This window comes from Mastomys coucha, unplaced genomic scaffold (genome assembly GCF_008632895.1).
Source record: "Mastomys coucha isolate ucsf_1 unplaced genomic scaffold, UCSF_Mcou_1 pScaffold22, whole genome shotgun sequence".
NCBI classification, from domain to species: Eukaryota; Metazoa; Chordata; class Mammalia; order Rodentia; family Muridae; genus Mastomys; species Mastomys coucha.
The window spans coordinates 116,289,051-116,304,241 of record NW_022196905.1 but is presented as its reverse complement, the minus strand read 5'-3'; the positions used below and the strand labels follow the sequence as shown (position 1 = coordinate 116,304,241).

The 15,191-nt window shown below is 40.3% G+C and overlaps 1 protein-coding gene across 3 annotated transcripts in view; it reads left to right on the top strand.

Moving 5' to 3' along the window:
• Positions 1-15,191, top strand: part of Ift81 (intraflagellar transport 81) — a 74,397-nt gene that overhangs the window by 14,228 nt on the left and 44,978 nt on the right. For all 3 annotated transcript variants that reach the window (XM_031337787.1, XM_031337784.1, XM_031337785.1), the window contains exons 8-11: positions 433-517; positions 6,090-6,253; positions 7,497-7,592; positions 9,666-9,812. In XM_031337787.1, the coding sequence (XP_031193647.1) occupies positions 433-517; positions 6,090-6,253; positions 7,497-7,592; positions 9,666-9,812 (492 nt within the window). The remainder of the gene's footprint in view (positions 1-432; positions 518-6,089; positions 6,254-7,496; positions 7,593-9,665; positions 9,813-15,191) is intronic.

Sequence of the window (15,191 nt, the reverse complement as noted above, 5' to 3'; positions counted from 1 at the left end):
TCTGTCACACATACACACACTCATGCATACACTCAAGCACACACTCACACACACACTAAAATAAATAAAAATTTAAGTTAACGCTGGGCTGTGGTGGTACATGCCTTTAATCCCAGCATTTGGGAGGCAGAGGTAGGCGGGTTTCTGAGTTCGAGGCCAGCCTGGTCTACAGAGTGAGTTCCAGGACAGCCAGGGCTACACAGAGAAACCCTGTCTCAAAAAAAAAAAAAAAAAAAAACAAAAAAACAAAAAAAACTTAGAATGAAAATATATTGAGAAAACTAGTTACATTTTTGGTTTAGTGCAGGTATTTTCTTAGCATTTCCCTGTCTCTGCTGTAGCGTAGGAATCCCCATGTATCTACCATTGTTTGTCTATGTAAGCATTATTTCACTGGACTGAACAAGTAATAAGTTAACTTGTCGTTTAAAGCTGTTTCATGCGGTGCAGAGATTGCAAAGAGTGCAAAACCAGCTGAAAAGCATGCGGCACGCAGCAGCGGATGCAAAGCCTGAGAGTAAGTGAAGTCACTGTGTGATGCAGATGACTAGACAGTCGTAACTTATACCAGGATATCCCTTAGGAGGGTTGGTGGGCATTAATTGTCTCAGCATTTTAGAGCATCGTTTCATTTCCTATGTGGTCAAAGGGAATCCTAATTTAAAGAAAATTCATGGGTTTTCAAAAATAGTTTTCTGCCTCTTGTCTTTAGTCAAATGGTGAAAGTAATGTAACTGTGGAAGTAGGCTCTTCCCTGTGTGCTTAGGATGGGTGTGGTAAAAGTGGTGGATGTCAAGGCTGAAAAGAAAAACAATCAAGGTTGGCCACATACCTGTAATCATAGCACTTGGGAGTGAGTTTGAGGCCAGCCTAGTCTATAGAGTGAGTTCCAGGACAGCCAGGGCTATATAGAGAAACCCTGTCTCGAAAGAAAAAAAAAAAAAACAAAACAACCAAATTCTAGGCTTTAAAGCTGAATGTTTTCTATGGCCAGGTTTGTAGAGCTCTTCGTAGCTCTTACAGATGATGAGCTCTTTTCATGACCCACTTAATCCCATTCCAGGCACTGAACGTGTCCTTACTCATCAGAAAGGAGGTCACACAAGCTAAGAGCAGTGCAAAGCTCTCACTTGTGTTTTGTGTTAGAAAAATATTACAGTGTGAATATTTAGCCTCGGGATAATGACCTATAAATAGGACACGATTTATAGGTATAGGATGCCAGTAATAAAAGTAACAGACAGTCATAGGTATTGGCAAGATGTACAGAAATTGGGATTCTCATATTTGCTTGTGGAAATGTAAAGAATGTAGCTGCTTTGAAAAACAGTTAAGAAATTCTTCAAAATGCTAACAATTATTACCATATGAACTTCTAATTCTTTCCTTTTTCTTACACATTTATTTGTGAGGGGGCACATGTGCCACCATATGAGTATCAAGGTCAGAAGACAATTTCCTTGTGGGAGTTGGTTTTCTTCTGTCATGTGGGCTCCAGAGACGAGACTCAGATCATCAGATCTGGTTGGTGGCAAGCACCTTGACTTGCTGAGCCTTCTTGTAGCTCTGGAATCACTATTGCTAATCTTAGGCATACACTTAAGAGATGCAAAACATCTGTTCACACAAAAACTCGAACATACATGTCCATAGTAACATTATTTGTAATAAACAAAAGAGTTGAAGTAACCCACATGTTCCTAACATGTATATTTATACAATAGGATATTGCTGTGCCACTAAAGTGGATAAAGTTCTAATATGTGTTTATGGCATGGATGAAAAACATAATGTAAGAAGCCAATCACAAAAGACCATGTATTGTATGGTACTATTTATAAGAAAATCCATAGAGGGCTGGAGAGAGAGCTCAGTGGTTAAGAGCACTGACTGCTTTGCCAGAGGTCCGGAGTTCAATTCCCAGCAACCACATGGTGGCTCACAACCATCTATAATGGGATCTGATGCCCTCTTCTGGCACATAGGTATATATGCAGAACACACATATACATAATAAAATAATAATAGTAATGAAGAAAATCCATAGAGATAGAAATCCATAGTTGTCCAGTGCTGGGAAGAAACAGGTAGAAGTGAATGCCTGCAAATGAGCTCAGAGATGACCTAATGAATTGTTCTGGTGGCTGGGTAATTGCTTATACTGAAATCATTACATTATACCTCTGAATGGGTGAACTTTGTGGCAGTTAACTGCTAGCCCAATAAAGCTATTAAAAGAGACAATGCAGAGGCTGGAGTAATGGCTTGTAGTTAAAATGGTAAAAAGGCTTAGCACTTGTAGCTCTTACAGAGGACCCAGGTTCAGTTCCCAGGGCCCAGGTTCAGTTCCCAGCACCCAGACAACAGCTTACAATTATAACCATCTATAACTCCAGCTCTAGGGGATCTGATGTCCTTCTCTGACATCTGTGGGCACTGCACACATGTGGTGCACAGATATACAATGTAGGCAAAATACCCAGACATAAAATAAAATAAACCCTAAAAAAAGAAAAGAAAAGAAAAGAAAGAAGAGGAAGAAAGAAAAGAAATGAATACAAAACTCGGATTTACAAGATGAATAGCTAATACTTGTCAGTTTCTGGCTTTCTGTGTAATCTCTCATTTGCCTCAGCCTAAATTCCAGTTCAGGTGGTAAGCATACATTTAGTTGTCAATGTCCTTTATTTTATTCTTTGTTTACTAATCTTTCTTTTTAGGAGGTAAAGTCTCAAAACATTTTCCCTACATATGTAGGACATGTTCTTCATGTTTCTCTTATAAAAGGAAGATGAATGTCCTAAAGATTTTATTATATTACATCCACATTACAGTATCAAAAAGTAATTCGTGAGTCAGGAATTTAGTAAATATTCTGTTAATAGTTGGGGAGGAGGTTGTGTCATAAAACTTTTCCTGGGGAGATGCAGCGCATATCTCCTTACAGACTAGTGTGAAGATACCCAAGTCCAGCTTAGTGAACCTTGGATATTTTAGGGCTACGTAGAAGAATATAGGCAAGGGGTTATTTACAGGAGCACAAGTGGTTCAAAGACATCTGTATCACCAAAGCCCACCCCAGAATTCGGGTGTCAGCTCACAGAAGCTGGGAGCCTGAAGCACACTGCACAGTATACAGGTAGCTTAATGAGTCCTTTCCAAGTGACTCAGGTCTATACCTCTCCTGGACAGCCAGGACAATTCCACCTCCTTTCAGATAGCTTGCTGGTCTCAGAGTCTTCTTCGCAGTTTGACTAGTGTATTAGTCAGGGTTCTCTAGAGTAACGTAACTTATAGAATGAATATATATGTGTGGGTATCTGTGTGAATAATGGTATATACAAGGCATGGTCCAGCTAATCCAGCAGTGGCTGTTTATGAACCAAAAGTCCAAGAATCCATTAGTTGCTCAGTTCCTGAAGCTCGTTGCAACTGGTCTTCACTGGAATCCCAAAGTAGACTTTAGTGCCAGTGAAGTAGTGGACTTGGTAGCAAGCCAAGAGCACACAGGCAAAGAGGAAAACCTTCCTTCTTGCATGTCTTTCCTTACATAGGCATCCAGAAGAAGGTATGGCCGTATTAGAGGTAGGCTTTCTCATCAAAAAATATGGATTAAAGGGCTGTCTTCCTACCTCAAAGATCCAGATTAGTACTGGATCTTCTTATTTCAAATTAAGCTAAAAACCTCTCACAAGTGTGCTCTCCAATTATGGGGTTTAGTTAATTTCAGACATAGGCAAATTGACAACCAAGAATAACCATCACAACTAGTCTGAGTAACTCTCAGCAGCTTTACTGCTTACTTCAGGAGGGAGGGTCCTGGGAATCTGGTCAGTTTCAGGAACTTCCTGAAGCTGTTTTGAGTTGTTTACCTTTCTGGTTAGGGGGTTTCCTTAAGGATGTAGTGCTTCAATGTATAGTTTCTGGGAAACAGTTACATAATAGGAAGTAGGAGCTGAAGATAAAAAGAACACAATGTTCTCCACAGACAGGAAGGAAAATCAAGTGAGAAAAACTGGCTGAAAACATAGATAAAAATAAGATATTATATGTTATGCATGTACTTTGTAAGTGGACAGGAACTGAGGCCTAGGCTTCCCTGCTCATAGCTCGTGCATGCTGGGCAGGCACTCTGTCATACTTCTGAGCTCTACCCCCAGCCTTTAATCAAGATAGCAGACATGCCTCTCACCTGAGCATTCTCTGTGGCCTTTGCCATGCCTCCCTTGGGCCCTGTTTCCTTCCTCAAGCAGGTATTGATCTACTTCTTGTTACTGTAGGGTTGGTTTGCGTTTTTAAAAGTCTTTAAAGTCCTCTCTCTTGCTCTTCCCTTCTTGTTACTCCTCTTTCCCCATTCCCTTCCCCCTTTCTCTCCACATGCTCATGGCTGGCTTCCACTCCTCTCTAGGCCTGTACTATTCCTCTTCTTCTCTTCTCTCCCCCACCCCCTGCCTCTCTCTGCCTCTACTACTCTTCTAACTCCCTTCCCCACGCCCTGAATAAACTCTATTCTATACTTCAAAAACAAAAACAAAAACAAAAAACCAAAAAACACTTTACAGTAGAACAGTAATTAGGGCTGGAGGGATGGCTCAGTGGTTAAGAGTACTGGCTATTCTTCCAGAGGACCCAGCTTCAATTCCCCAGCACCCCCATTCAGTTCACAACTGTCTGTTACTCTAGTTCCAGGGCTCTGATACCATCACAGAGATCTACATGCAGGCAAAACACCAATGCACATAAAATAAAAATAAATTATTAAAAATAGAAATAATATTTAAGGACCTTACATTAAAAAAAAATTTTTTACGCTTTGATTCCATTGCACCCATGCTTAAAGGAAGTATGTAACTACCTGGAGATGACAAAGAAGACAGAATGTAGAGTTAGGGAGAAAGTGTGTGGGGATGGACGCCTGAGAGGACCACAATGCACCCTTCCCTTCTCTACCTTTGTCCAGTCCTGAAAAGAGGTGGGGGAAGCATTGAAAGAATGAATGGAAATCTTGTGAATTTGCATTAATAAAATTTTACATGTCCTATTTGTACAACAGAACTAAAAATAATTTTAAGGCTTTGGGCCAGATTTGTTATGCAATCTTCATACGTAGATTACTTAAGCTAGAAACTCATCATTTTTAAAAGTCAAGCCAGAATTTGTAAATGTGTAACGGAAAGATCAGAAATAAACTATGTAAATCTCTGCAGGCTGGGAATTTACAATAAAACCATTATTCACTGAAAATCTGTATATAGTTGTACATCTGCCAAAGTAAGAAAACTATTAAATCTTAAAAATATTTACTATAAATTAATACTTTAAAAATTAAAAGCAACTAAATCTAAAACATTTATGGAAGTGGGCACTTTTATTTCCCTTTTCCGGATTTGAACTTGTTGACCTCTAGCTCTGTCTGCATTGGTCTGAAGCTGGCGCATTACCATGCGTTACTATTTATGAACTAATAGCAGTAGAGATGCTATGAAAGAAAAAGAAGCCAGGCACGCCTTTAATCCCAGCACTGGGAGACAGAGGCAGGTGGATCTCTGTGAGTTCAAGGCTAGCCCAGTTTACAGAGTGAGATCCAGGACTATACAGAGAAACCTTGTCTTGAAAAATAAGACATACATGCACACACACATATACACACAAAGACAGGAAAGGAAAGGGAAGGAAAAGAAGAATAAAATACCCATGTGTAGGAGAATTCCTGGGGTAGATTTATTTGTGTTTTTCTTTGGCCCACTGGCTTCTTAAGTGCTTAGAAGGTGAACTAGGACACTGATGGACCTGCTTCCTGTAACTATTATTTGTGCGTCTTTTGTAATTTAAGGAACTAGTTTATAAAGTTAGAAGGATCCTAGTATCACTTTTGTTGTAACTATCTAAATATTTTTATGTAAATTGTGATTTATACTCATATGAATTAACTCGAAAGATTTCAGTGATCTCTTATGGTCCTGTATAGATGCTGTACAAAGAGCTTTAACACATAACCCCACTGCTCGTGTCTCACTCACAAAGTAGAGGCAGAATATCAGCATGCCTGCCCTTTTAAACTAAACTTTCATTTACTTTGTCTTTTAAAGGTTTAATGAAGAGGCTAGAGGAGGAGATAAAATTTAATTCATATATGGTCACTGAGAAATTTCCAAAAGAATTAGAAAGCAAGAAAAAGGAATTACATTTTTTACAAAAAGTGGTTTCTGAGCCAGCTATGGGCCACTCTGACCTTCTTGAACTTGAGTCTAAAGTAAGTTATGGTTTTCTAATTCAGTTGTTTATCTGTCCTGTGACAAAGACCTGCACTCTTCCTATGGTGTCCTACTTAGGACTCTAGAGCTAGCCTGGGCTAAGGGTTGACAGCTCTGATGATGAGTTGTCCTTGTGGATATTCTAGAATGTTGTATTCTTCAGAATAATCATAATATAATATCGTTTTCTGTTTTTAAGTGTAATAGGGCAGTTTTATGTTTAAAACTTTTCATGTGTACGTTGACTAGACTTTGCTTCAGGATTCACTGAATGTTAACATATTATAACATCTTGTTCCCTATAAATAAAGCACTAATCATTTGTATATTTTTAAAAGTTCTCATGAAAATTGATTGAGAGTTTTTACTTACTGATTCTTTAATTTATTTAATAAGATCTCCAGGTAAATGTCTAATTCTGACCATATTGCCCTTTTAACTCACTTAGACATCATGGATGTCCAAGTCAGATGTGGCTTAAATTGGAGGTCACAGGGTAGGGGGTTCAGACTTTTGAAGGATGGATATACTAAGCCATGGTTTGTTTGTTTGTTTGTTTGTTTGTTTGTGTTTCTTTGTTGAAAGGCTGATGTTATCCAGTTCTGTCACTTTAGGAAGGGTTAATGATCAGTATAAATGGTGTCTATAGATGCGCTTTAGATGTTTCATGTCAGCTCCCAGCTGGGTCCCTGAACTCCCTGCACTCTGCCTCTGGGCAATGTCTGTCTGAGTTTGCATTGTTACCTGGTGACTGGTAAGTCACAGCGGAAGTGTGTGGGTAACTTCAGATTTATAGAAAGCACCTTTTAGTAAGAATAATTTCTATAAATGCTTCAGGATCATGTACACATTCAGATTCAATCTGTAGAAGTAGTCAAATTGAATAATATTCATTATTAATTTAAGTTGTTTCTAGAAGTGCTCACAACAGTCCTCTCAGACAGTAGTTGGGACTTTGCTCCTGGTGACTTCCATGAGGGCTCACTGTTACGGAAACTCAAACTGAGTGTGGCCTGCTGCCACACCGAGCTTGCTTAGTGCACATAATCTTGGTGGTATAGTTGTCTGTTTTTTTGATTGGTTGCTTGTTTTTTCTGAGAGAGTTCCACTGAGTAGCTAAAGCTGACCTTAAGTATCTATCCTCCTGCTTCAGCTACCCTAGTGCTTAGAGTTTCAAATATGCACCATCACTTCTGTCTGTTAGAGAGAGTTTTAACATCTTCCACTTTTACACTGTTTTAGGTCAATGAAGTAAACACGGAGATCAATCAGTTGATTGAAAAGAAAATGATGAGAAATGAGCCAATTGAAGGCAAGCTCTCACTATACAGGCAACAGGTAAGGCAATCTGTTACTGCTGGGGAAGGCTGCCTTATCTATAGTCTTATGGCGAGAAAAGAATCAAGGCTTCTCTGTCACTGTGATCTCCACCTTCACAACAGAGATGTAGCAGAGACCCTGGGAAGGCAGTGATTCCCAGAAAGTGTGAAATGCAGTGTGCCAGTTTGTGTGAGTGTAGAATTCCGGCTTATAAGGCAGGTTCATGTTCGGTGATGTCCGTTTGGATGTGTACACTCTCATCGTGTCAGGTAGTGTTAAGTCACAGTACATGCACACTCTGATCATGTTAGGTGGGATGAGTCGGAATGTATGCACACTGTCACGTTAAAGTGCTGACGTTTTAACTCTAGTGCTACCATTCATTTTTCAAGATATAAAATCATATGACACACAGGTTCCAGCTCTCACATCCTTCTGTCTCTTGTCTGATGGAGCTCACTCAGCTTCAACACAATGTTGGATGTAGGGAGATCCTGGGCACTTTGATCTTGGGAGGGATTCTCATGGTTCTCAGTTATGTGAGATCTCTCCCACACAGAGTTGCATTTTACTCCCTTGTCTTTTAACATGGAGTCCTTGCATAAGGGGAAACATTAGTTCATTGCTTCCCTTTTATTTATTTTTTAATATAAAGAATAATAGAATTTTTTTGTTGTTTTGTTTTTTGAGACAGGGTTTCTCTGTATAGCCCTGGCTATCCTGGAACTCACTCTGTAGACCAGGCTGGCCTTGAACTCAGAAATCCGCCTGCCTCTGCCTCCCAAGTGCTAGGATTAAAGGCAGGTGCTACCACTGCTCGGCAAAGAATAGAATTTTTAAGGGCTTTGTGTATTGTGTACCCTCTCCTGTCATGTTTGGTTTACTCTATAGCATTTGTACTGTCACAATTTGGCTGCTACCATTCTAAGAACCTAATTCCTCCAGGCTGGGTGTAGTGGTGCATGCCTTTAATCTCAATACTCAGGAGTCAGGAGACAGAGGCAGGAGGATTTCTGAGTTCAAGATCAGCCTGCTCTACATAGCATGCTCCAGGACAGCCAGGATCACATACAGGAATCCTTTCTCCAAAAATATAAACAGTTGGGCAGTAGTGGTGCACTGCAGAGTGAGTTCCAGGATAGCCAGGGCTACACAGAGAAACCCTGTCTCAAAAGACAAAACAAAACAAAACAAAATATATATATATATATACATATATATATACACACATATATATGTATACATACATATAAATACAAACCCTATGCCAAAAATAAATAAATAAACAGAAAAGAAAATTTCCAGAACTCTAGCTCATATAAATGTTCATTCACCTTTAAGAGCATCCATTTGGATTATGTAAATAATATGTACAATTCTGATTATTCTGATGTTTGACTTTTAACCTATATCTTATTTATTAAAATGCTGGAGAGATGCCTCTGCAGTTAAAAGCTCTTGCTGTTCTTACAGAGGACCCACCCAGCACCCTCATGGCACTGATAACCTCTTGTAATCCCAGTTCCAGTGCTCTTGTCCATGAGCCCACACACACACAGTGCCATGCAAATACACGCATACACATAGCAGAAATATCTCATAAAATAAATTAAATGTACCAAATGGAGTAGATATTTTGGCTTTTCATTTTTTAAAATATTAGTATTAACTTTAGTAAGATGCACTTCACTGTATTTCTGAAAATAAGGTATTCTTATTTCCTTCCAGTAAGTGGGAATGCACAAACTGTAGACTGGGTCTCATGTGCACTGCCCTGGAAGGCCTTTCCTTGCTTTTCAGCGTTACTCAAGACGGCTTGGATAGTTTCACTACTGCAGATTTGGGGGGTTTGGTGTTTCCCCCAGGGCCTTTGCCTTCCAGAATATCTTGAGTTGACACGACATTTGTTCGTGGTAAACACTAGCTGATGAGCAGGACCAGATGAGTGGGCAGTGTTGGTCAAGAACAGCAAAGTTGTTCCTGAAGATTTATATTGGTGAAACCCCTCACCATACACACAAGGTAATTTCACAAGATAACAGAAAACTGAATGTGTTTCTTACTTTATTCTCATGTTAAATATCCGACTAGGCATCCATCATTTCTCGTAAGAAAGAAGCCAAAGCTGAGGAGCTTCAGGAGGCCAAGGAGAGGCTGGCTGGCCTCGAGAGAGAGGTGTCGGTGAAGACAACCCAGACCCGGGAACTCGATGGCACTGAGGTCTTGAAGGGAGATGAGGTAAGTTGAAGCATCCCATGGATCAAGGTTATAACAATAAGGTTTTGTTCCAAATCACTGGTGTGTTTAACTTTCTTAAGTGTAGGTTGATGTGAAGTTAATCTCATTTAGTAAAAGTTACGAAAGCTGAAGTATTAAATACTATATCTTTTTGAGGTAATACTGAAAATTTCTTGATATAAGATATGAAAGACTGGTGTTTTTTGAAACAGTATTCTGGAGTTTCTCTCGTCTTTTGATTTAAATTGCGTGTGTGTGTGTGTGTGTGTGAGTGCTTTTGAGTGTGCATGCCTGCAGAGGCCGGAGGTGTTGTGTCCCATGGGACTGAAGTCACAGTGGTTGTGAACTGATGTTGGTGCTGGAACTCAGACTCAGTCCTCCGGAAAAGCAGAGTGTGTCTGAGCCATTCCTCCAACCCCAATACTTTCACATGTTAATGACTTTATATTAGACTTATTTAAGTATTAAATTATAAAAGGAAAGCAAACCTAGTAGAATCAAATAGATAATAAAAATTTGTCTTTGATGAATAAAGAACTAAGAAAGCATTATCACTAAATTACTGTCAGTACTATGTATTTGACGAACAGCCATCAAAATGACCTCAACCTTCATGCTTATGAGTTTCAAAATAGCCGGGCGGTGGTGGTGCACGCCTTTAATCCCAGCACTTGGGAGGTAGAGGCAGGCGGATTTCTGAGTTCGAGGCCAGCCTGGTGGTGCAGAGTGAGTTCCAGGACAGCCAGAAACCCTGTCTCTAAAACCAAAGCAAAACAAAACAAAAAAAGGAAAAAAAGAAAAAAGAGAAAAGAAAAGCTGTTCATAAAGCTGCTCATATCCAAACCTCATTTTGGACTTTGAGAAATTCTTGAGTTCATACTGTGAAAAATTGGCAGTGTTCCTTCACTGTGCCCAAAACAATTTAATTCTTCCTCTGCTGCAGTTTTTTTCTCCAGTGCTTCTGATTATAGCTTTCTAATGTGGCTTTTAGTCTGAAGGGGAACTAGCAACTTTAGTATAGCAACATTTGGTTGAAAAAAATCCTTTGGGAGCTAGATATGAGACTCCTGCCTGTTGCCACAACACTGGGAAACTGGGAAGCAGAGACTGATGGGACTTTGAGGCCAGCCTAGGCTACAGCATCTCAAAAAAACAGAAGCAAAATTTCTTTGGCTTTTAGCACCTACTTCCTGTTGGCTATCAGACACAGCATATTTTAAATGCTACTTAGAAGCTGAACGTGTGCTTCTTGGCATCTTTGATGTCCAAGAAAGAACAAGGTTAATTTCCAGTGGTTTTGCTTATAGGGACCTAGTTTTTAATCAATGTGAAGGCCCAGTCACAGGACAAGTGCTGTGACCACAGTGCCATGAATCCTGCCTCAGGCTCAGTAGGCATTCTCTATGCAAACGTGGGGGAAGAACCCAATGACAAACTTTTTTAAGCCTTTATTTTCGAGACATCCTGTTATACAGAGGTATCTGATGGCAGACCAAGACTACTTTTCAAGTGGAAAAGAGAGCTTTGGAATTGCTATGGTCAACTTAATTTTTAAGTAATGTGTGATAACTAGAACAAATCAAGTAAATTATTTGGCATTTACCTAAAAGAACAGAAGGTATTGGGGAACATTATGCATAATTTCTAAAGAACAAATCTTGGTAGACCAATTTTATTTTCAACTTTGATAGAGTGATAGGCCATATGGGCAAAAAGGAGGAAGTTCGTTCTACTTAAACTTATGTAAGATAGACGGTCTTCTCTGAAGTTTCTTATTTGGCGTCACATGGTAGTCACCCAAACCCCTCTTATTTAAAATTTTATCTGTCAAAGCACTTGATGAGAAGGTGTTAAGAAAGTGGCACAAAGGTGGGTGATAGTGGCTTGTGCCTGTACACACAGCACTCAGGAATGCCTTGAGGCAGGAAGATTGTCAGAAATTGGCCAGCCTGGGCTACATAGTAAGTGCCAGACCAGCTTGGATGGACTACATCGACTAAGAGATGGGAGGGAGGAGAGAGGGTGGGCTGGTCCTATAGTGTTTGTAAAGGATGCCGTGACTAAACCTTGTGGAGAGTGAGGAAGAGGAAACAGAGCTGCCAGTTGTGAGAGCTTCTCGTGCAGAGCACTGTACTGGATGGTTTGCACTTGTTTGCTCCTCTAAGAACATTATTTTCATCCTTAGTTTACCGACTGTTTAAGTGCATTCAGGGAAATGGCATTGCACAGCTGAGACTGTCCAAAGTAGAATCTATGTTTCTACTGACCTTGAAAAAATTCTTGACTTTTCTGAGGATTTTCCGCCTGTAAAATGGGGATAATGGTCCAGCAGTGGTGGTGCACGCCTTTAATCCCAGCACTTGGGAGGCAGAGGCAGGCAGATTTCATAGTTTGAGGCCAGTCTGGTCTACAGAGTGAGTTCCAGGACAGCCAGGGCTTCACAGAGAAACCCTGTCTTGAAAAACCAAATAAAATAAAATTAAATTAAAATAAAATAAAATAAAATAAAATAAAAATGAGAGTGATGGTCTCTAGGAAAAACACATCAAATATTTGATATCAAAGCTTATTGCAGGAAATATTAAAAAAACGAACCCACCAACTCTCAGTGGCGCCAGGCCACGTTCCCCACACTCCTGACACTGCCAGTAACTCTCTAGAGCTAGCCCCTGTGCCAGGCACTCACTCACTCAGTCTTTCTTTCTGCCAATTCACCAGCCCTGTGAGGCCACATGGCTCCCACCAGGCCATCTCTCAGACTGCCCCTCGCCCCCATATCTTTGGTAATGGATGTCCAACAGTAGGAATGTACCTGTGATGTAATCTTGTTAATATAATTAGAGTAAGAGACATGTAGAAGATCAGTGAAGCTCCATGCCCAGTTAAACCTTTTTTATGTGTGTGGGTGTTTTGTCTGTATGTATATCTATGTGCCATGTGCATGCCTGGTGTCTGTGGAGACCAGAGGAAGTAGGTGGAGCCCCTGGAGTTACAGAGACTTGTTAGCCACGTGTGGGTATTGAATCCAGGTTCTCTACAAGAGTGGCCAGTGGGCTTAACTGCAGAGCTGATTAACCTGTCCAGCTCCCTGAATAGATTGTTATAGCATGAAAATTGGACTGCTTCCTATTCCCAATCCAACCCTTCCAAAGAGAAACAAGTGATAAATCATGTTAGGCCTATCTCTGGAGACAGAAACAGAAATAATGCTGTTCTGTGGGTTTGAGAAATTTGAGTAGCATTGTACTGTGTTTTGAGTAGAAGCCAAAGAATCTCCCAGAGCACCTGTGTAGATTCTAAAAATAATAGTTGCATATATTTTTGACACATTCTAATGTGGTTTTTTTTGATGTTGTTGTTCATTCTAACAATGGAAACAGTTTTAACTATTAGCTTAGTTCTTATTTAAGTTAACAAATTCCTTTATGTTATTAGCTTCTTTTGTTTTCTCAGATGTTTTGTAATTTAGATTATATTAACACTTTTTTCTGTAACTTCTCAGTTTTGTGTGGCTCAGGGTATCTGGGGTTTGTGTATAGCTTTTCCTCAAGCTCAGAATTGTATTTCCACACTACAGCAGGGCAGCGTCTAGGGGCTGAAGAAGTGTCTCAGCAGACAGGTAGGCCATATTCTCATCTTCTTCTGAGAACAGCCACCAAGCTCTTCTTTTATCTGAACGACATATTTAGGCTGAAAATAAGACTTTGTTTGAGAATAAAATTCCATGTTAAAAAGATTTGAAAGTTACTGGGCAGTGGTGGCGCACACCTTTACTCCCAGCACTTGGGAGGCAGAGGCAGGCGGATCTCTGAGTTTAAGACCAGCCTGGTCTACAGAGGGAGTTCCAGGACAGCCAGGGCTACACAAAGAGATCCTGTCTTTTTTTTTTTTTTTTTGGTTTTTCGAGACAGGGTTTCTTTGTGTAGCCCTGGCTGTCCTGTCTTTGCCTCCCAAGTGCTGGGACTAAAGGAGTGCGCCACCACTGCCTACCTAAGTAAATTAATTAATTAATATTTGAAAGTCAATGAATAAAGTAAGTGGGAATCTCTCCAAGGAGCATATAGGAATTTCTCAGTGTAAGTTTTCTAAATTTTATTACTTATAAGAGAAAACACCTTTTAATTTGTAAGTTAGTTTGATATTAGATTCTAGTTAAAAATCTTCATATTGAGGACTTGAGAGGTCCAATGTTTAAGAGCACTGGCTGCTCTTCTGAAGGGATCCCAGGTTCAATTCCCAGCATCCACATGGAATCTGTAATTCCAGGGGCTCCAACACCCTCTTCTGGCCTAGTGTGGATACCACACACCTGTGATGCATAGATACATTTGGACAGACTCCACACATAGAATAAAAATAAACTTTAAATCTAAACAACAGCATAAATCTATCTGTATGTGGTTTAAAGTACAAGTCACCGCCATTATTCCAAGTTAAGACAACTTCAGGTATTGAAACAAGATCTTAAGATTAAGTGATCTTAGCCAGGCGGTGGTGGCGCACGCTTTTAATCCCAGCACTTGGGAGGCAGAGGCAGGTGGATTTCTGAGTTCAAGGCCAGCCTGGTCTACAGAGTGAGTTCTAGGACAGCCAGGGCTACACAGAGAAACCCTGTCTCGAAAAACCAAAAAAAAAAAAAAAAAGGTTAAGTGATGTTCCCTTCTCTGTTTTGAAGTGTTTATGTGTATTTACCCAGAAGTCTTCGTTGGGATGGAGCTCCAGCAGCAGCAATGAGCAGGCAGGGCCGTGATAGTGTTGTTGTTGGCAGGTGTTGCTGTCAGTGTGCTTCTCTACAAGTAGCAGGAAGGTGTTAGCTTGAGTGGAGCCTCTTCCAGGACGCACTCCCCGATGCTGTTTTCCTGCTCACGCTGGCACTGTGGCCTTCCAGCATGTATGCTGACAGTGGTCTCTGGACCATTATAGTCCGTAGCTCTCTGGAGCTCACAAGTCCAGTTTCTGCCTTCCCAAGAAGCAGTAATGGCCACAGATGCGTCTTGAGTACCAGATGCTTGGAGTGAAGCTTCCTTGCTTCCTCCCTCGCTGCTGTCCCCTGCCTCCCCCTTCCATTTCTCACTGTGCAGCCTAGGTGGCCTGGAACTCAGTATGTAGACCAGGGTGGTCTCAAACCCACAGAGATCTGCCTGCCTAGTGATAGGTTGTTGTTTTTCAAAATCAGGATATTAATATTAACATATGTCTTGGCATTATTTTGCAAGCCTCAGTTGATGAGAAAAATTAATCATTCTTTACTCTAGCCATGACTGTTTACGCCCTCAAGTAGTTTTATATTCCTGATCACAAAGTTAAATTTGCTATTTAATCTGGTAGCCTGTAGCCAATTCTTTTGGTGTGATATTTTGCCATTTTTTTTTTTTTTTT